This window comes from Pezoporus wallicus, unplaced genomic scaffold (genome assembly GCF_028554395.1).
Source record: "Pezoporus wallicus isolate ANWC-B61680 ecotype Strahan unplaced genomic scaffold, APGP_CSIRO_Pwel_v1 contig_227, whole genome shotgun sequence".
In the NCBI taxonomy this organism is placed as follows: Eukaryota; Metazoa; Chordata; class Aves; order Psittaciformes; family Psittacidae; genus Pezoporus; species Pezoporus wallicus.
This window is the reverse complement of record NW_026635704.1, coordinates 3,832,424-3,855,823: the sequence shown is the minus strand read 5'-3', so window position 1 is coordinate 3,855,823 and position 23,400 is coordinate 3,832,424. Positions and strand designations below refer to the sequence as shown.

The 23,400-nt window shown below is 37.6% G+C and overlaps 1 protein-coding gene across 1 annotated transcript in view; it reads right to left on the bottom strand.

The window, feature by feature from the left end:
* PIEZO2 (piezo type mechanosensitive ion channel component 2) overlaps positions 1–23,400 on the bottom strand; it is a 295,110-nt gene that overhangs the window by 143,265 nt on the left and 128,445 nt on the right. The window contains exon 4 of the mRNA XM_057397456.1: positions 12,736–12,778. Coding sequence (XP_057253439.1) covers positions 12,736–12,778 — 43 coding nt within the window. The remainder of the gene's footprint in view (positions 1–12,735; positions 12,779–23,400) is intronic.

Here is a 23,400-nt window from a genome sequence, read left to right as displayed (position 1 = left end):
CTGAGCATTTCCAGCGCTCTCAAATGGAGGAGTATTTGACCACACTTTGGATGTATTTTAGAACTTGTGCACGAATCATTTTTTTTTACTTAAAAAAAAACCCAGGTTTTTACTTAAGAATCTTCATTAGCTGGAAGAAAATTATTAAATGAATATGAAAAAAATACAATTACAGAATCCACAAACATATTCCTTCACCTTTGAATTCTATCAGGCTTTATTTTTGTATCACTGTGTGACTTTTATCCTTGGCTTTTGCATTCCTCTGTTTTATTCTCTTCACTGATGAGTTTTTAATTTAAAAGTTAGAGCTGATTTGACTGTTCATTCACAACTACATCTGCTATAGCAATGAATCTTACAGTTGTGCGATCACTTGCCAATGTCATCACATAGCAGGTGGATGCAGTCTGATGGCAAATACACACATACACTTAAGCTACAGGAAGACAGCAAATAAAAAGTAATCAGAGTGGTTTTGCATGCTGAAGCAGAAGAAAGAAATTTTATGACAGTGCAGTGAAAGTGGGAGGGAAGAAGAGATGACAGACACAGAAGAAGACACCGTTTGCAGCAATATGGAACAAATATAAGAACTGTACTACCATTTCAACCCTGGCAGTTTCATTGCCTGCAGTTTACAGAATCAGATATCTAATAGTAACTAAATTCATTCTCATAGTGCAGAAATCAGGCTAGCATACTGGAGAGAAGGTAGCTTAGAGCCATTCCTCTTTTAAGACTGAGATGTATTTACATGATTAATGTTGCAAGAGTCTTTCACAGCTTGAGCATTATTTTGATAGTTGCCAAAGCTTTACTGGGGATCCCAAGTTTTCCTAAAGTTTCACCTTCTACAGCCATGTGACTGTGAAAGTCAACAACTCTTCCTTACAAAGAATACACATACCTATTTTCACCCCTCACATCTATGAAGAAAAACTGTGAAATGCGAAGCAATTTCACTCTCAAAGGTTAGAAACCAGGAGAAAAATAACATTTATTTTAAATCATTCCACTTTGAAGCTGTGACTGATTACTGATGACATGCAATTTAATTTAATTATTATTTTAAATTTGACAACTGCAGAAAAGCCATGAAAATAGTCCAGGGAGCGTATCTTTATATCTGCAAAAGAAGTAATCAATGTAGCAAGGACAAAAAAGTATTTTTTGCTTCTTGCTAAGCAATATTACATAGTGAAAGATACAGATATTTGGTATCTCTATCTGAGTGTACCTTTTACCAAACACCTCTTTACAGGAAGAAAAAAGCGGAAATGATTAACATTTATCAAATAGAATTATAGAGTAGTTGGGTTTGGAAAGGACCTTAAGATCATCTAGTTCCAATCCCCATGCCACAAAATAAGTGGCCATGTTTTCAGAAATTACAGATATTGACATTCTCTCGGAAAGTCAACATTTTCACTGGCCCCAAAATTATGGCTTTGTAGTTCCATGCTAAAAAAACAATAATTCCCACCCCTAAACTGACTTCTGTATGTGAGGTCTGTCCTTAATTTAACATGCAGAATTACAAAATCACTATAAATAAGAGATAGTCCTAAGGTGCAAAATTTTGATTTCTGTTTTGATCCTATTTTTAAGACTGGAAGCGTGGAACTAGCCCATATTAATTCCTGTTTTGTCCTGGGCTATTAAATTATTCTATTTCCCAACAGGGTTGGAAGCAGTGGAAAGTAACTTTATGACTTGGCTTCTATATACACCTTTGCTTTACTGTTAGAGAAACACTGTGATGTATGCAAACAACCTTCACCCATGCTGCCAAATAAATAAGTTTCGGGTTTGCTTGAAAGACTTCTCCACATTGGGTTCATTTCAAAGTTGACTTTTCTTAAAGGACAAAAGATAAAACAGGTACAAAAGCTACAATGCAAAGCCCTGTAAAAGGTCAGGTCCCTAGGGTATGGTTTAAGAAAAAGCAACAACTATAAAGTTTCTCTAAGACTTAAACACAGTACAGCTCTAGAGGAGTTATACAAATTTCTCCTCAGTAGCGTTTTCCATTTAAAACATTATGCAAGCATGAAGGAAGAATGCTTATTGTAGTAAAATTGTTATTATATTAGAATCAGGCATATTAGGAAACACAGAACTAAGGCAAGGCTGTTTTCAGCAAAAGTCACTCTTTTTTGTGACAAAAAAAAAAAGGAAAAGGATTAGTAGTGGATTTGGGGCTTTTGAAATACTATAGAAGAAACAGATTTAGGCACACTTTCTTCGGAAAATCAGAAGCACAGCATTGATTCAGAAAACTTCTCAGCACTTGCAACAGAAGATTACAGATAAAATGTTCGAGAGTTGTAAGGGTTCTTGAGTTACAAACCCAGCTCCCAGAGTGACTCAGGTACTTGAAAGATGTCATTTTGATGCTTTTAAAGAGTTCAGAATGTTAAACTGTTTGAGTTTCAATGTTTCCAGAATCAGAGAGTCCCCTTTTTTTAAAGAAAAGAGACTTCGCAACCCTTTTGCCAAACTCAGCAAATTGGCCAAAATATGCCTAGGATTTAGCAGCCTTGGTATTACTGCAGAAGTCTCTGTAGGACAGAGTCCCTAGTGAGGAAGTAGGACCACTGGCAAATGTATACTGACACCGTTAGTCCTCTGTTAGATCTGGAAATAAATTCAACTTGATCCCTCAGAAAAGTGAGGAACCTGCTTATTCATGAAGTATCTTGCAATTAATTATACTGATGCGTTTCATATCTACCTGCAGTTGAACTTGAGGTTTATCACAGGCATGTCATATGATTAAGAGATCTGTTATCTGCAATCAGATCTTTTGGTAGGTGCACAGGAGGCTGAACAGGAAGCAGGACCATCATGCTTCCCATGAGTAAGTGGCTTCTTGTCCTTTATCCATGCAGAGGACTGAAACACGGTGACTGCAGAACTGTGTTTTACTCATATAACAAACAATGCGATTTTCCTATGGGCTACCTCTTGTGATGTCCAACTTGGATTATTAATATCTGAATTCTTCTAAGTTAAAGAATTTAGAATGCTCTTAAATTCTAGAGAATCAACTACAATCTCTAAATACATTTTATTAACACTAACGATTTTCACCTTGGTTCCATAATGTTTACTCACATGAGATATACCCTTGAAGTCCACTGACTTTCTTGTGTAATTAAGGACTGTGTGTTCAGAAATCTAGAAAAATCACACTGCTGCTTTCAATGTTGTTTAAAAAGGTGTCAATGAACCCAGAGGAAATACCTTTCTTGGCATATTACAGAGATGTACTCTACAGATTAGCCATGACTACTATAATTATTTTATGTAGAAGTTGTTTATGTTACCAGTAAGATAACTGCTAAAAAAGAAAAATGGGGGACTAAACCCTAGAAAATCTCTTAAGTCTGCTCAAATGAAGTTATTTCAGTGAATGTTTATGTATTTCATGATAAACAGTTCTATGACACTTTTAATAAAGACAGCTTTGAGAAAATCCAGTAAGCAAGGAAGCTATTACTAGTCTTAAGTGGTTTTAGCCATATGGTGATCATCTCCTGAAAAACTTCCATAAAAAAGTCTCACTTGGTGAATCTCTCTCTACTGTTTCACAGGTGTGCAGCTCAAAGGCTACAAACCCATACTTTGCAATATATTGAAAAAAATTTATTATATGATTATTAAGAAGAAATGTGTTTGTTTCGCAAAAGGTAGGCTGCAAAACTCACCCAAATTATATCCGTCAAAAGTGAGCTTTTCTTATAACTAGCTTAAGTTTAGCTAGCACACTAAAAGGACCACTGGGAGAGAGGAGTGGAAGGGAGAGGAGAGGAGAATATTTCAGTTGGAAGAGATCTACAGCAATCATCTAACTCAACTACCTGACTACATTAGGGCTGACCAACAGTTAAAGCATGTTATTGAGGACATTGTTCAAATGCCTCTTAAACGCTGACAGCTTGCGGCATTGGCCACCTCTCCAGCAAACCTGTTCCAGAATATAAACCATATCTCAGAATATGCAGAAGATTAATCAGATTCCAAACAGGAATCTTAGAAGGTAACCATGACAGATGCTGTATTTGCCCCTGGAGAATAGCGTACTTCCTCACCCAACACATAAAGTGGTGCTACAAATGTCCCTATGCTGCTGGGGAAAAATAAAACAAACACAGCAAAAAAAGACACACTTTAGGATAGATGGATCCTCTCTGAAGATCCTTCCATGTCAACAACTAAACCACCCTGAAAAGGAATGGCTGCCCAGCTTTGCAGATACAGCCCAGGGCTGGAGATAAAAGTAGAAATTCTTCACAGGCCACAGCTCTTAGGGCACCACAAAACACAAGTGGTAAATGGGGTAATAGTCCAAAACAGGGCACTTACTAGTTCTTATCTCTTTCAGGTTATGCTTGCTCCAGGGGTGAGGGCGGCTGTCCTGAAATTATTTCCTTCTCAGTGGGAACAATGGGATTAGGTTACTTCACAGGCTACTACAGCATGTCCAACACAGCATATTGCTTAACAGGCAACCAGCAAACACTTTGCTCAGAGTAACGTGCCTGCGCACACTGGACTGACGACACACTTTCTGCAACATTGGAATAAAATCCAAAAAGTTAAACTGGTTTAAAACTAGATTTAATGTGTTCCAATTTCAGTGTTTAATGCTGACTAAAAATTTCAGCTGATACAGTATTAGGGAAAAACAACCTTCAGTTTTCTTCATAACTTTTAAAACAATGTTTTTGTTCTTTGCAAATATAATCCAATTTTTATTCTTGCTTTGTTTGTAACTCAGACTTTGATTTCAAAGTCTCACTTTTTCTCAGAGCAGTGAAGAAAACTCAATTTAAGACAGAACCTCAAGCATGCAGTATACATCAAATGAAACTGAAAACACATTTCTTCCCCATTTCCCACACTATAAACAACACAAACACTTCAGCACACACATCCACAAATTCCACAATCCCAGCCACCATGAAGTAACAAAACAAGGGAAGCTTTGAAAATTAAACTAAAGCAAGCTCAGTTCCCCTGTCTTCCCAGGACTTGGGACCCTGTGCTGATCTTCACCTGGAGACAAGTGCACACGTGTGGGAAGTCCACTCGCTTGCTGTCCATGGCCCCTTAAGAAAAGAAGTGCAGTGTTGCAGCTGGAAGGACATGAATAAGCCCTTCTGATGTGGTCCTCTGCCCCCAGATCCCTACCTATTTATTAGGAAACAGCTAGACAGAGAAATTACTAAACTAAGGTATCACTCAGAAGACAATTCTGTTATAAGCAACAAACTGCTCTCTTATTAACAGCCTCCCAAGGGAAGGTGGGGAATTGGTTCCATCTCCTCAGCTCCCTGTGTTACGTTTATTTGCCGTATTACCCATATGTAACTGTAATCACTGCAGAATAAATTCCTATTCATTAACTCCTACGAAAGTTTGATGGGCATCATATACTAAAACAAACATGTGCCAAGAATGCTGAGGAAGGCTAATCCTTGTCAAATGTGAGGCCTGAGTGGGCAAAGCAATAGAAAGTATAAACAAAACATCGATTAACCTAATTTTTCTGATATGAAGCAATTAAAAGACAGTACACTGAAAAAAGAGAACTCTGCTGAAGTAGGTGGGCATGCCTGAGCACTGAAAAATTAAGAGCTTGCTTAAGTGCATTGTTTAACTGGAGACCAAAACAGGCACATAGGCTATTATTATATATAGTAAAAATTACATATATATACACATATATATATAAAAAATCTATATATATATTCTAGCTGTAGCTATTTTTTCCAAAATGGTGAAAGAGATGTCTGGCAGGGCTTTCCTCATATCCCTCTGATTGCATCACTGCACCCATTTTTCCTTGTCTTCCCAGAGTCATATTCACTATTTGCAAAACACATTCAGACTACACTGTTTCTTTTAAATCAGCCTCTCAAGGATCAGACCCTGCAGCCTCATGCAGCCCCTGGCTGAGGCCATGTTTTCAAAATGATGTCAATGGGAACCTTGTCCAAGAAGGGACTATAGGATTCAGCTGTATGTGAAGAAAGGGTCTGAAATTATGGAACACAGTACCAGGAGAGGACTTTATATTTCAAACATATATTTATTCTTTTTACTAAAACACTGAAGAGTGATTTACTAAATCACTGAAGAGGAGTGGGGGATGTCACTATACAAAACCATATGGTACTTGGATTTCCAAGCCAGAATTGTGCATAATAAATATTTATAGAATCCAGTGGTACTCTCTTCTTTCTGTTTATTCTTTACATGTCACCCAGAGAAACTCTGGCCAAGCACCAATCAAACATCCAGCAAGTTGCAAGCAATCTAATCATGGGGGAGAGAGAGAAAACAGATCACCAGTAGGCTCATAATTAGCAACCTAGACCTGGAAGGAGGCGTTTGGGAAGTGCCTCTGATGCGTCTGGATTCCAGTGCTCACCGCACGTCATGAGTGGTTTCGGAAATTGAGTTCTCAGTCTCTGCAAGGGGTAGGGAAGATATACACAGTATTTTTGGCCGCACTGAGCAGGGGCATGTGTGGAGCAGCTGCAAAAGCAGACATCCGTCTGCTCTCAGAGACCAACATAGGAACAAAACGCATCTCTCAGCGATGACAGCTAACTTGCTCCTGGTGTCTGCTGGGAAAGCTGTGGCTCCCTACCTGTGGCACACAGGACTGTTGTGTTTATTTTGCTTCAGACAAAAACAATGCATATTGTGCTCCTCATCACCTTGTGATTAGAAAAGTAGTTGAAGGAGCTACTGAAATACATAGAAGATCTGGACTATATCTCCATAGGAGCCAATTTTCTTACCAAGGGTCTACCTCTGACAGAGCAATCTTTTGGTCTTTCCCTCTTTCCTTGACAGTCTTATTTCCTTCCCTGCTCTCACCTTCTTTCCCTTTCCTTTCCTTGAGGTGTGAGAGCTACCAATCCCCAATTACCATTTCATTCCTCAGAACTAATAAAAGGAATTTTAAAAATGCAGAACAAGCCCACAAGTCAATACACAGTACTTTACTAAAGGAGCAGCTTTCACTGCTGATCACCCTCAGCATCACTTCAGCCAGAATCTGGGATGTTTCATGTTGCACATTCTACATAGATGTTGCTGCTGTACAAACCGTGCAGACATGACACATTAGCATTATGTAGAGTGGAAGTCACATACTTTTCCATTTATAAACATGTAACTTAAAATTAATAATAAACTTTTGCATACCACAAAACCAACAATAATCAGAATCATTTTGAAGCAACCAACCAAACAAAAGTTGAATCTTCAATATGGAAAACTGAGGGACTTACACAGATATTTACATTTGACTAAAAGAAATTGGTGCCCAAAAGAACCTTCCTCTGTGTCACTGTAACAGATATTTATCATGGAAAACATGCTTATCAAATGTTGCCAAAAGGGTAATAACCACACATCTGTTATTCTTCAAATATGTATTTTTTAAAAACAGTTGTTATTTATTTAATATATAATAACACTTATTAAACCATTCTTAAGTCTGTTTTGTGGAACCATAATGTAAAGCATCACATACATGAGAGAAACACCATGGGAACAAATGTAAAAGAGGAATAGAAGCACTGTAAGTAGCTGCGTAGTTCAGTAGTTACCAGTCTCATTAGAAAAGGCAATTCAGAGACTGAGTACTAAGGGGAAGACTGGAAATCTGGAAACCCTGCAGGACAATTAGTTTTAAGAAGCCCAAAACTGTTCATTTAAATTTTTTAAATTATTAGACAATTTCTGGGTCACAAATACGGAACAACAGATTTCTGCGATCACTACTGAATATACTACATGACATAAACTCCATCATCTGCTAGCTCAAACTAGAGAGATTTAGATTTTTTATGAAGTCCTCCTTTTGGTTTTAATTCCCTGCAGTGTGAAGTTGTCTATGACGCTTTCCAGGCTTTGCACTGCAAGCCTCACCCCAGCTGTGAGCTGAGAAGACCCTACAGACTGCGTTACAGGAGAAGATCAGCTCAGTGTCTGACCTAATACTCTTCTCTCTTGCATTTTAATAGGCTCTATGCATTAAGCTCTCTTTTTAAATCCTGGAGTAGCCAGGAAATAATCACAGTCACTGTTAATTGTTCATAACTTTCACTTCAGAGTTTGAGTGAGCCGTTTCTACTGGGTCTTTCGCATGACTGAAAAAAATCTGAAGCCAGTGAGATGAACAATGCCTTCTGAAACACATTTTTAGTCATATTTGGACCAACACAGAACAAAGCTGACTGCTTTCCAGACATTTTTATGAATATGGGGGGTGTCATCTAAGCATGCACCAATAATGAACAAAAAAAACCCTGGGTTTGTTGTACATTATTTATTTAACAGAGGCAAAAAAAGTCATCATGTTTATCCACAAGTCTACTTGCTTTGGCTTAGATTATTAGAGAAACCATGTAAGATGACAGTTGGCTTGATGTGCAGGTGTCACACACGCTCAGCATTTTAAACCATGTTTCTTGTCGGACAGCATAATACAAGCTAACATTTTTCATAATTCTCCAAATTTCTCCAAAATTTTCTGTAGAAAATGCAGTCGGAGACTGCAATCAAGATTATCTGGTACAAAGATGATGACTCCTAAATGTTACAATTAGCTTATTTGTAATGTCACAAAAAACAATCAGTAACACAAAGACCTTCATTTAAAACTATCAAACCCACATATACTCCATTTAATTGAAAAGCTTTTAACTCCAGTCATTTCCTGGATATAAAGCTACTTTAGTCAAGCTCCACCATTTTTAATCTCTCTCACACTGAAAAGCGGCATCCTCGGCCCACAGGTAATGCTTACATAAAAGCCTCAGAGTCAGATCTCTTGGTGCCTTTATGTTTGCCAGGATATGAAAATAACAGCAATGTAAACACTCTACTATTACAGAACAAACATCATACAACTACAAAGCAGTGATGACATAACCTGTGTATTATCTGGGCTTAATTTTCTGCAATGTAAACTGAGTGTCTGCATCTCCTGTTCATCAATGCACTCTAAAATGGTCTGTTAAGAGGACCATTTTATATAATGTTTTCCAGTTTTTAAACAAAGACATATTCCTCCTCGGGACATTAATTTGAATGTCTTTCCTTTTGTGTATCTAAACATCTTGCTTCCTCCTGAATAAGAATGTGCTTGCTCAAACAACACATTTAAATGCAATTGATATTTCACAGCTGACTCAGGTGTGCTAAGTTAACAGCTTGCACAGAATATGTTTTTAAATAGCAAAACCAGTGCTGCTGCTCTTCTCTTCTTTGTGTTGATATACATAATATGAAAACAATTTTAGGGGATCAGCCCTAATGTAGCTGTAGCTCACTATCCTATCAATGGCCATAAAGGGATGCCTACTGACTAGGGAAAGTATGTAGTGATAGACCCCCAGAATAATCTCTCAGGTCTGAAAGATCTGCAGACCTGGGATTTCTACTTCTGTGACTCTAAGTTAAGTGCACTTCCTGCATAGAAATATTACATATAGCAATGTGTTTCCCTTTGTTTACTTTGGAAACTATTCCTTAAGGCATAAGAAATACTGATCTTAGGCAATGACACACAATATGATATTAAAGAAATATTACTATAAAGGACTTAAAGCTGGACTTTATAAATATGTTATGGATCATTTAGTCAACCAAATGGTTAGTGCTGATACATTACAGTCATAAAAAGTCTAGCATTAAAATACATGCAAGAATATGACTATAAAAAAAAACCCCAAACCTTAACTGTTCTACCTATTTAAAGGACTTTATTTTTCTTGTTCTCTCTTTCCCGGTTCTCTGAAAAAGCTGATGAGAACACATTTGCTTCTATGATTATGGCAAACCAAGTACACTAAAATTTTCACCCCATCTGTGCTAACTAATGTGCTGTTTCAGTTAAAAGTTACTCCAGGATGCAATCGATTTCTCAGGATGCAGAAGTACCATCTGAAAGCCTTTCTTCATTTCTAACTAGAATGGTAATAATGGGATCTGCACAGTAATCTCTCCTATACATTTGCCTCCTCTCAAGCAGGCTTCTCAGCTGTAATTCATAGAATCATAGAATTAAGTAGGTTGGAATAGACCTTTAAGATCATCAAGTCCAACCTTTGCCCCAGGACTGCCAAGTCAACCACAAACCATGTCACTAAGGCCCATATATTTTGAACATACTTTTTGAAAACTTCTACAGATGGTGATTCTACCACTTCCCTGGGAAGCCTGTTCCAATGCCCAACACCATTTTTTGTGCAAGTATTTTTCCTAATATCCAGTCTTAATTAAGAATTGTCCATTTTCCATGCTGCACGTACATTTCATGTACACAGCTAATGTGGGCTCTCCTTGTTGTTTTGAAACATCTCACAAGTTGGAAATTGCCACAAATAGAACTTCTTATGAACTCAGCTTAAAAACATTGTCCATTTTCCACTGGCAGTTTCAAACCACAGACCCAAAGTATCAATTCCTTCTAGCACTCCTCAAAACTACATTTTTTTTTCCATTCTGATGGAGACAAAGAGCCCAGCAGGTGATAAATTGTAATCTTAAAAGACGAATGAAGCAATGAAACAATCAATATTTTACTGTAGTGCTCTTCACACATGTATAGTATTATGCTGAATGAAATGCTCATTAAGAAACTTGAGAAAAGAGCACAACCCATTAAAAAGAACTGAGAGTGTGCAACTTTCACCAATATCCAAATCTTTTCTTTTTTTGCAGTGCTGTCAAAAACATTCTGTCTCTAAAAAGACAACATACAGTAAGGCATCACAGTTACGGAATTTCTAGTCTGATTCTTGATTTGTCACTCTGACTTCTCAAGTTGGTGTTTATGAACCACAGCCCCCTCCTACCCAAATGCTGTAATGAAATGGAATTACAATTTTCCTTTCAATCAATACTGGTTCTTGTGCTATCCTGCATAACAGAAAATACAAGTTTAGCACACTTCACTTTATGTTTGCTAAAATTATTTTTTAAAACTTCTAAAAATTCCTAATACTAAAAATTTGAGACAAGAACATTTTTAAATTAATTTTGATCCGATACCTATGCAAGTATACCTATATATACCTATACCTACTAAATATTGACACTATGAAAGAATGCAATTTTCTACTCATGTTGCCTGTATTACTGGGGCATTTTTATGATTATGGGGCAGAAGAAGAGACATATTTTTATTTAGTGATCTGATTAAAGTTTTAGAACATTTCTTACTGGTGGGAAGCTATGAAAGGAAAATGCCCATGTTTCTTCAGTTACAAAATGATAAGTATTGCAGATCAGTCTGGATTTTCAAGTTGTGATAAAAATAGATGGCAATAAAATGTTTGGTTTTGTTTAAAAATGTTTGGCCAAAATCTTTACAGGAATGACTGTACTGGTATCAAGAGATTTACAACAGAAATGAATTTGATCTCTACATATTATTTGGTAATGGAAAAGTGGTTTTACTGTTCTATTTTACTTTTAAACTAATCCTAGCCTGTAAAGCTACAAATGTACCAGTTAAAAGCTAGATTTCACCAAGACAGATCTTTGTCACATTCAAAAGTGATTTTCTTTTCTATGTTTCCTTTGAAGAGCCAAAATTATATGTACCAATGTTATATCTATGGGTGGACAATAAAAACAGATTTTTTCCATGCACTTCTATGTCTACTCCACTGAAAAGAGCACTGCCCTTCAATTTTTCAAAAGTAATGTCTAAGATGGAAATTGAATACATTTAGCTGAACAAGTAAACCAGGTTTTGATGCAACAAAAACTTCCTTTGGTGTAAAATAAAAATGTTATGCAAGGTAAGAGCCAGAATTAAAATGCAGCTTGCTTTTTTGTTTGTGAGAAAGGAAGCAAGTAAGTAATTTGCTGTTTCATATTATTATTTGTATGGCTATTTATTGATTTCAGAAAGTCCTGACTGTCTGTGGGGTTTGCTGAGATGCCCCAGACAGTATACAACATGAAGATATGCAACATTCTTTCTTGCCCAGTCAACAGTGACCCAAGTATATTAGTGCACAATTGCAAGCCATTCTACTGAGGGAAAACAGCAAAATGTCATTCAAGCAGACAGCAAATTCTTCTTACCAATTTTAAAAGAATAAATATGAGATTGAGCATCTGAATTTCAACATCAGATCTCTTTTTACTGGGCTTGGCCTAGTTTAATTTACTAGACATATGTTTCTGGTATGATGACCCTGTAGCTAAGTTTGGCTGCAAAAGGTTTTTGCACTTGAAGAATGCTGAATTCTGTTTTTTCCTCTGATGTTAAATAGCTCTCTGCCAGCTTTGGTCCTGTTTCAACTTCATTTACTTTTGTCAACTAATACATCACAGGTTAGCAGTTTCATGGAAAAAATAATATGAGCGAGAGCAGTGTTTTCATTCATAAGTAAGACTTTTGCCCAGTAGTGTGTCACCTTTTCTAATACTAGCATGCTGTATAGTTGCCAGCAAAAAAACATTATGAACCAAGTTCATATAGTGAATAAGTTGCTTCAGATAGACAGGGGAAAGAGGACATTAATGGAACAGCTGAACATGTATGTGTATGACACTGCATAACTTCCTCTCTAAATTTGACAACATAGATGTGTTTGATCAGCTAAAATAAATGATTCTGCAAACTTTTCCATGCAGTTTTTCTTCCTTTTCTTTTTTCACTGGTAAAGAAATAAATATATGGCTTACCTTTCAAAACCAATCTGCCTTAATGTTTTCTCCCACGTTGAACCTATACAAAGAGGAGAAAAAACAAATACCCTCAGTAAAGAACCTTTATTATATGAACATTCTTACTCTTCTCCTTTCCTTGTGCAGCTGAGATCTGTACAGTAAGGTGATTTTTCCACCCTTACAGAAGTACTTGTAAATGACATCTGTTTTCCCTCGACTGAAGAGCTGTTAAGAGAGGCTACCACCGGATGACGTAACTGGGTGGAGGGGTATCAGCCTATGTAATTTCTTTACATTGCAAGGCAGCCGGTCACTGCTGCAGTTCACTGCAATTCCAAGGGTGGTCTCCTCTCCTAGAGCAATGTGATCTGTACATGACTCCTGAAAGTGCTGAGCTGGCATCTCACATCACGCACTCTTCACATTTCAGCTTTTCATTTTACTGCAGTGTTCTCCTGATTCTTGCTGAAAGCTTTACAGCTCCTTCTGAAATCCAGCCCTTTTATTTTTAAGCAAAAGCATGAAGATGTATTTCTGCTTTATTGTTTAACCCTTCACACTCATACAAACAGCTGCAAAGGATTCTTACTCAAAATCATCAAGGAAGGACACAGCCCCACAAACTATTCAAGTGGCAGACTCATCCAAAGAATTGCCCACAGTATTTCTAATGCGCTTAAGATAACTTTTACCTAGATTTTCTTAAATACACCCCCCTGCCCCCAGCAAGCATTAGGTGATCAGTTTTCAGCACTCGGTAGTTTTTTGCTTATCGCCAGTCTCTTTCTTGCTACCAGTATGTGGTCATTATAAATACAGGCTATTCTCAGCACAAGTATCTCATCATGCAGGTCTGCAAGGCAAATATGTAGGAGGACATGAAGCTGGGTCATAGTTTGGTCTCTGTCTTTTTACATTCCTGTGGGAAACGTAGCAGGACTGCATACAATGTAAGCAACTACAGTTCTTTTTGAATGCTTCATTGTACTTGAAGCTGAAATGAGAGAAGTAACAATAACACCTGTTGCTGATGCAGTCAATCACCTAAAGGGAAATGAAAATAAGGAATAAACAGATTCCCTGTGAATGACATTTAGTAGCACCAGAGAAACTCAGAGACAAGCACCAATGTTGCCAAAAAGTACTGAGAAAAAAAGCATAAAGACATGAAAGCAAGCGATTTTGTCTAATTTAAATCTGGAAAATGTCAGGATTAAATACATATTGTGCAGTGAGTGCCCATACAAAAACTATAACAGAATCATGAATTAGATTCTTTCTACTGCGGTCCAAGTCCTACTTGACAAATTAGTATGGGAAAAGTGGTGACATAACAGTATCAGTCAAAAAAAACTCTGCAGATATATCTCTTACCATCACTACCTTTCCCTTCTGGTAAAGGCATCAGCTCACAAACCAGTGACCTGACATGTTTGTAGTATGGTATTTATCTCTAATCTGCAACTGTTAAACATTTGAATAAGATCTAGCAGATGCTTTTCATCTTTGAATTTGGAACACTTACTGCTAATCTAGATAAGAATCTAAAAACTTGACTTCTAAGAAGTTTTTGGTTTGAGGTTTTTGGGGGTTTTGTTTGCTTCTTTGTTTTTTTTAACAAAATCCTAGCAACAGAATTCTTTCTACTTAATTGAATAAAATTTTCAGCTCAGCCCAAGGAGAATGTGGTAAATTTCTAAAGTAATGATACAATTTTTCGGTACAAGATTATCTAGTATCTGCCTGGTTTGCATATCAGACTAAGTACTTTAAAACTGAAATTAATAAAAGCAAAAGTTAATTTCCTTATAGGCCTATGTCATGCAAGGCTTCCTTCACAGTTGCTAGCTGGACAGCCAAAGAATGAAGCTAACATTGGCTTGTGGAAAATAAATTCCTTGTGTTAATCTCTGCTTTTTAGAAAGAGGAAAAGAAACTACATTAAAGTATATGTTCTTAATATCAACCAAATTCTGACATGTCACTCTGTACAGGAAGGATGTGGGTTGGCTAAGGAGGGCTGGTTCACAGCTGGTTCCAAAGGCGGTCAGTATACTCCAATATACTCTTCTGGAACCCCTTCATCACTCAACTTCTCACCGCCAGTAGCTTCAAACTTCAGTCACACCTGTATTTTCAGCAAAAGGCTATATAAACCTTTCCTGATGATACTTCAGGGCAATGGACAAAACCCTTTCTGTTCGGGACTGTTACAGCTACAGCCAGCGATCAATATAAAACCCCTTTTAATTGTTCCCATTCAGTCCAAAGCAGGCAGGGATCTCAGGCCCATATCCAACAGAGTACACAGAAATAAGAGGACCAAAACCAAGGTGGAGAAAGCTCCACCTTCACTTTATGGAAAAAAAAAATGAGTCAAGTATTGTTCTGGAATAACTGAACTGTACATTATTTGATCAGCACAGGGAGCTTCTACTGTGGTGCCCATATATGCTTGAGGTGAGGCAAGACTTCTGCCTGCACAACTGCCTACATACAATAGCTTTCATCAACACTGAGTTCATATTTTATAAAAATAAGTCTTCTAAAGACACCTTTAAAGCAGGACAACAAACGTTCTCATACACATTTCTTTAAAAAAAAACCATAAACCCCAAATTTAATGTGCAGTACAATAAATGTCAACATTTCATTGAGATAAATAAAGAACCACTCCATTAACATCTTCTATTATGATTTCTCCCCCAAACCCACCACCATCTGCATGCCCCTGGAGTATCTGGTTTCATGTAGCACTGATGAATGAAGTAATTGTTAAAAAGATGACAGTGTCACTCCACAGGTAAGTGCAGAGCAGACAAAAGCAGTTCTCCATATAGTTTATGCAATCCTTCTGGCTCTGAAAGGGTATTCAACAGTTTTTGAAGTTTGAAGATTTGAAGAGTGTTGAAGAAAAGAAATCTCAACAGTACTTTTAAAAGCAAAGACTACTGCTGGCATCTGTAGTCAGTGTTTCTATGCTTTCCACTGTTGTGTATACTAGTATGAATTTTTCACCCCATGATTGGCTACACTTCAGTTGTATGATATATAGAGAGTCCTACAGGGAAGGGGGAGAGGAAAAAAAGCAAAAGAGAAAGGGAATTGGGTCTCCACTGGTTTGAAATAATCTTTTGGCTGCAGCTGGCTAGCAGAACACGCTTTGAAATGCATGCGACTCCTATGAAGCAAAGCCTGCCAAGAACACAACTAACATTTCATATTAAAAAAATATACATCTTTTTAATGGAGTCTTATTTTAAAATGTTTATGATCTAAACATTCTGTTTTAAGATTTGCCAGTTCCATTCTCAATAGTATCAACTTCTATGCTGCGCTAACAGCCAAAAGTAAATACCCTGAGGTAATAGCAGCACCAAGAAGAATAACGCTATTAAAAGTCTAGAAAACTTATTATTCGATTTAAACCTTACCCAGTGCTTCCAAAACATTAAACAAGATTTAAGTCACGTAACTCTCATTAAAATCAAAACAGGAGTTTTTCACGAATTAAAGACTTGATTCTGCTCCCAAAGAAATCAAGCAGAATTTGGCTATTCAATTCAGCCTTTCTCTCTGCCAGGACTGTAGAAAACATTCACCTGTCGACTTTCAGATTCAGTCCACTGCTACATTTCAATTGCTAAGTTAATTTGGATTCTTTTTGCTTTCTGTTTTTTACCACCATGTCAAAAATACCAAAACTGTTTATAAGACTGCCTTAATCTGGTATCCATGTAATTAAGCTTTTGTTCCAAATATTTGCTCCAGAGTGCCTGACCATTCCCATCTTTTCCAAAGATTCTGTTTCACATTAACAGTGCTAGCTTTAAAATTCTTCACAAAGAGGAACCATCATGTACTTCCTGAATTACTGCTCACATTTAATAGGAACGATGGTAAAATGTACATCATGCTCACATACATACTCAATGAAATCCTATCCTAAGAACGAGAGTATAAGAATATCAGATTTAAGAAGACAAAATTAAAAACATCTTTCTGAAGTGAAAAATTGTCTTTTTTGACAGGTAGCATCTCATTTATATGGCAGTTTCCATATTTGGGTTGTTTTGGTTACAACTTTTTTGCTTACTACAAACTTACTGTGAACAAGAGGATTCATAATCCACTGCCAGACTGCTCACCTTTACAAAACATGATGTTGCATAGCCCTGAAGTGCCATGGTAGGCTTAGGAAAAACACAAAATAACATATTCATAGAAACACAGCATCACAGAACACCAGGTTAGAAGGGACCTCAAGGATTATCTGGTCCATCCTTTCTTGACAGAAGCACAGTCCAGACAAGATGGCCCAGCACCCTGTCCAGCTGAATCTTAACAGTGTCCAGTGATGGGCAAAAATATTGGAAAAGTGATTTTCAGTCATTCATGGAGGTTGTGCAACTATTCCCTTTGAAATATATCATGCCCTATCTGCCACAGACAGGTACAGCTGAGGTTTGTAGCTGGCATATTACTACCCTTCTGTGCCCATGCTGGACTTTTAATACAGCTCAGGAGGGTCCTTCTTGAACAAGTATTTTACCATGCTTTGGTCTGCATGACAGAGTGACCTCTGAGTGCACAAACTGGATTCTTTTCCCATGAAACTAAACCGCACCCCAAGGACACAACTGTTGTGTTTCAACCACTAATGGGCATTAGGTCCGCATGACCAGACCAGAGCTAATCCACACTAAACCCCACTAAAAATGTGTTGTGTGGTGGCCAGGGACTCTGAACTAAATGCTTCACCCTTATTATGCTCTGCTGCTTGCTAAGGCAGATGCAGCTTACTCCACCACTCCCAGTCCCAGTCCTGGAGTGCACCCCAGAAAAGCTTTCCAGCTATGGTCACCTCAAGGGTCAGGGTATTCAGGGTATTCCCTATTAGCATCGTTTTCTGGGCTGTATCCATATCCACTACAGTGAGCAGGAGCCCTTCTACTGCCCTGTACAAGCAGGGTTGGACCAGATGCTCAGCAAAGCCACACTCCCCACAGAATACCAGGAAGCCAGTTCTGTAAGGCGCAACAGCAGATTATTTCATTTTTAAAAACAACTTCTCAAGGAGAAGGAATAGGGAAAATCTGGGCTATTACAGTGTGCTGTGCATACAGAAGAGGCTGAAACCACCAGTAAAACAGAAGTGGAGGGCCAGTGGTCTAGGATTCTGACTAGATGAAGAAAGTGATTACTGAATACATACCAAGAAAGAGGTCATTCGAAGAACAAAGCCTTTACTTGCCTTCCACTCATACCAGCTTTCAACAGATTTTTGACTGAATAAAGAGTACAAATTTGATCCCTACATGATAATGTCATGGGAAAGATTTATTGTGTATTTTCTCCTGTGCTGAAAATATTAAATTATCATGAAATAGAAAATTTCTTTCCTATTAAAAAAGAAATCTTGACTCATTTCATGTTAACTGGAAAAATAATCATCATCAAAGCCACTACTTCTCCTCTAAGGAGATTTTAATGAGTGGGAACTTTTAATAATAAAATGCGCAGACTATGAATATAGAGCAAAGTGCAACAGTACTGCCACTATGCTTGTGTGTGTGCACAGAGATGCATATTGCTTTAAAATGAGTATTAAGATGACAACAGGTATGGTAAAGTGATTAACAGCTATATTTGGCAGTCACCTCTTCCAGTCTGCAACCTCCCTGGGTGCTCTGGGAATCCAGAAGGGTCTGAAAAGCTCCCACACATAAGTGGGGAGTGTAGAAGCAACTCGATTAGCATCAGAATTAGCAGGCTGGGGACTGATTGTTTTTAAAATTGGTGATGTAACTTAAGGTACATAACACAATGTGAAATAATCCCTGTGAAGCTGGGACATGAGTGATGTGGCATCCTGCCACTCACTGGTCAGACTGCCCCATGGAGGCAAGGACAGATCCCAGCTCACTTTGTGTAATGGTAAGACCACTGTCTCTGAGCCTGATCCAAAGTCTATAGAAATACCTGGACAGATTTACATTGAGTTAACGGGCTTTGACAGTTTGTCTGAAATGGAAACAAACAGCAATCAGAAATAGTAAAAATATTAATCTCTTTTTCAGTAACGTAAATAACAGCTATTATTTCTACCTCACTAATAAATGACTAAGGCATAGTGTTCTGTGGATAATTCCTTTGGGAAAATAGGAGCAGAGGAAGAAAAAGTTTTAGGCTTTAAAACATTAAATGGGAGGCATTTTTAAATGTGAAGATTATGTATTTCTACATGAGAATCACACACACCATTTCACATGTGAGGATGACTTGCTAATTAAACAGCAAGTTTAGTTCTACGACAGATGTGTGGAAGAAATAATAACGTGGAGAAAGGAAATTTGGGAAGGTGCTTTCTACATTTCTTCTTCCATGCCAGATATGTTTAAAATGACACATAGGTAATAAAGCAAACTGAAATTGGCTGAACTGCTTCACTCTTTCTTTAATTAGCTTTTTCAGGATGACAGGTTCTATAGTTTTTATAAGAATAATTAATTCTTTTGTCTGCTTAGATATAGTATACCAAAACCATTTACAGGCAATCTTACCCCTATAACACACACATGCTTTTAACCACTCTTACTTTAAGCCCATTTCATTTCAAATTTGTTTCCTGAACAAGGCAGCAAAATATCAAAACCCACAGCACTAGAAAACCTTTAGGGAATGTGTTTCAGATGAAACCTGAGATAGCTAGTTAATGGATAGCTTTTTTGTTCTTGCTGTTTAATCTATTATTTATCTATTATTTGCTGCAATGGTTGGTTGGTATTGTTTAGCCCGAATTTCCAAGAATACTGGAGATTCGAATTCATTCTGGCATCTTTTGTTTTTTAAATAGACCTGCTCTTGTGTCCCCATGACAGCAGACTACTGCAAAAAAGGATGAGAAAAAGGACTTTACACACTGTGCAAAGCAGAACTTTGTAGGTGTCCTGGTTTCAGTAGGTCACTGGCATAGAATTATTCTGCAGGAGTAAAGCAGGAAAGAATCAGATGGTCCACAGAAATAACCAATCTATGACTCTTTTTCTACAACAGAAAAGGGTGTCAGGGCTCTGAGGAGCAGTCTCAAAGGAAGGCGACATTTCCTGCCATTGCCTTAGGGGATATCAACCTCAAGTCAGAGAATCACTGAGCTTAAGAGCGGAGGAGTTCTGCTCCAGACCTTCTGAAAGAAAGCCAAATACTAACAAAATGGGCCTATTTTCAGACATGAAAGACAGGCTTTACTTTGTTTTTTAAAATAAAAGCAAAAGAACTTTAAGAAAACTTGTAAGTTTTATTTTTCATAAATGTGAAGAAAATTAGATTTTTCTCCATTTTTGTTGGCAGAGAAATTCTCTCCTCTGCCACCCCAACTAACATTGCTCTGTCTGCTAAAGAGTATCTTGGAAGCAAGGTTTTCACTTCAGAGCATAATTGACAGGCATCCTTCCAATTTCTAGAGCTAGCCTCTGCTTAGTTTTATTGTAACATAATATACTGTTATGAATAATAATGTCAGCCTAGTTTCAATGTCAACCTATGATGAATATATGCAGTGTACCAGTGCAAGGAATTTGATTTTCGTTGTCTCATTTTCTCTTTTTGTCTCATCAGAAGGAGAGGGGAGCAAATGTTTCTTCTGGAATTCTGCAGCATAGACATACGAGAAGGGGAAGACAAATAACAAGTAAGTCTTCAGGAGCATATCCACATACAAGACACTATGGATGAGAGCGACAGGGTCAGGAAACTTCCTGCACAGAAACAGGAGGAACATTATGATGACAAAACCCCATCACTACAGTGGCAGTATCTTTGACTCCATACATTCTGTAACATATGTCTCTTGTTTTTTTTACATTGATGTTTTAAAAGATAATACAGAACCATTTCATTCACTTACTCTCAGAGATCCCTTCAGAAGAGAAATCTGGATGCAGAGGGATGTGCTCCTCTGGGCAGTAGTGTAAGGCATGCACACAGACTCAAACAACTGAGGAGAGGGAAATGCTTCCATGAGATGTTATTTTTCCTCCCTAGCAAATATAAAGATGGCTTATCTAGTTCAGCTGACAAGCACAAACATGTATGCACTGAACAAAGGGTTACTTTTGCTTTAATTTTTTTTTGTATTTCAGAACTTACAATTCTGTGATTTCACACAAATTTTCTCAAAGCTCTAGTCTGCGAGAACAGGAAAGCTGTTCTCACAAACAGCTTTCATAAACAAAAGCGCAAAGCTCTCCTACCTTCCAGCTCCCATTCCTCTCAACCAAGAAACTACAGCTATTGAGCTGCTCAGGAAAAATGAACAGGCAAAAGAACTGGAGAAAACAGAAGTTGATGGGCTGCCAGTCACAGACTCAGCCCAGTTCTTCACTTCCAGACATGGGTGCTTCTAAAACACTGCTGCCACTCCCTGGGTGAGGAGCTCACATGGGCAAGGGGGTGGTGAGTTTAGCCAACTCAGACTGTGAGATGCAGCAACACCAGTCTTCACCCAATTGCGTCTCTCCCTCCAAACGCACAAGTACACGTATTTCAGCATGCCCTGCAAAGCCAGGAGAGATGCGCATCCTACTGTGCCTCCTGCAACTTGTTCCCTGCTAGCAGGGGACAAGAGGCACAAGTAAGTGCTACTTACCTGTGCTCTGCTCATGACCTGTGAAATAGCTATGCTGAAGCCACTAGAAATGCCCAGACAGATTTCATACTGTTGCAATGCCATGGGATTGTGTTTAGCTTCTTCTATAATAGACTGCAGGATTGCATCCAGTGTACTAGCAAATAATTTCCCAACACTTAATTAGTTTTCATTAGGATGCCACAAAAAGCATGAACACTATCAACAAATTAAAGAAAACACTGGCTTGCCTAACAGTTTCCATTTTTAAAAGCACTCCACGCTTTATCTTGCACACTTCCAATAGTTTACTAATAGTTTGCTATTTCTACAGTTATGCACTTAATTAGGAGTATTAGGAGTAATTTCTCCCCATTTAGCTTGGCTAAGACTAAGCCAAAAAGTAAGTAAAAGCGCTGAAACTCCTGCCATTCTCACAAGTTATTAAATGACAAGAGCATTTTCACACTTACTTAAAGTCTGCTTATTTTGTCCTCTCTGGAATGTGTTTTATTTAAGTGCTTCATTAGGGTATTAACAGAGTCATACCTTTTGAGTAAATACTGACGAGGATGATGAGCGGTAATAATTTCCTACTCAGCAGGGATTTTCATGTTACCAAAATCATGGGCGATTTAGAAGTGTGACTCTCAAATGCATTTTTAAATCAAGCATTTTATTTATTCACGTGCTGCTTCACTGCCTCTAAAAGTGATATTACAGCAGGGCTAGCTAACAGAAAAGGGACAAACAGTACACTGTATTGTTCTCATCTTTTCAAAGAAACATGGCCAAAACCGGCAATGCTTCAAAGCTAGCGCCAGTTGGCAAGTTTTCCCAATCCAAGTAGATCTTACAAATTGGAATGTTGCACAGTGGGATCAGTATATCAGGTTATGGAGCACAGGTGCAATCAATGGCCTTAGAAAATAAGCAGTTTATAAAGCATCTTCATGGGTGTATTAATAAAGCATACTGGAAACGTCTTTGTTGTGCTGAAAATAAGACACACCAAAAATGATACAGCTGAAGATGACTTGTATTAAGGATATTGGCCCAATTTCTAAAACTGTTTGTCTCATCCCAAACTTTTATCTGCATCAATTTTAGAAAACTACTTGTACTGAATATACAAATCAAGTCATCTTGGCAATATTCTCTGCAAGGGATAAAGCCTGTCAAAATTTCTTGCCTTTGCCAGCTGGAATGCATTGAGTATGTATTATGTGGTTGCAAATTTGAGCTATTCACTGCAGTGGGGGATACTGTACCCACTACAGGCTGAAAGAGAAGCAAAGAAACAGAGGAGAGGAAAAAACATGTTCAATAGGAAAATGGGATGAAAAATATAAAAGGCATTCATTTCTTATAAAGAACAAATCATATATAAAACTATTGTTTTATATTGGAAAGAGATTTAAATGCCAAATACCACACTAAATCTAAACCTAATTTAGATCCAAATTAATCTAAATTTAATTTAATCACCATTTATCTGGAATGACTGCAAAGACACTTTTCATGAGAAAAAAAATTAACACAGTCTAAAACTGCACATCACCCTCTACCTACTATTCTGGAAAGGAGGTTTAGTGATGAAAATAATAATAATTAAAAAATGTCTATCTATCCCACTAATCCATGTTTATATTCATATCAATAATTTGGTATGTTTCTTTTTTAAAGTCAGAAAACACAAAGTAGTAAGACTTTACCAGGGCTCTTGGTAATATTTCATCCAGCTTTCAAAACTGTATTTTCAAGGTACATTTCCTGGAGTTTTTAAACCTTTGACATCATCACCATATCTGTATGGGACAGAAGGACAAAATGATGCCTAACTGATCCTCTTATGGGGGAAGAGGTCTCTAGAGAAAAGGGCAGAGGACTCCATGTACTATTATCTAAACAAATGGAGATGCAAGAGGAACTCACTTCAAAAGGACACTGCAATTGTTTGTGCTCACAGATGTTTGTCCTAAAACATGTGGTCTCCAAAATCAGGTCGCAAAGCAGATGACATTGAATCAGAGTCAGGATCTCACGCGTTATTC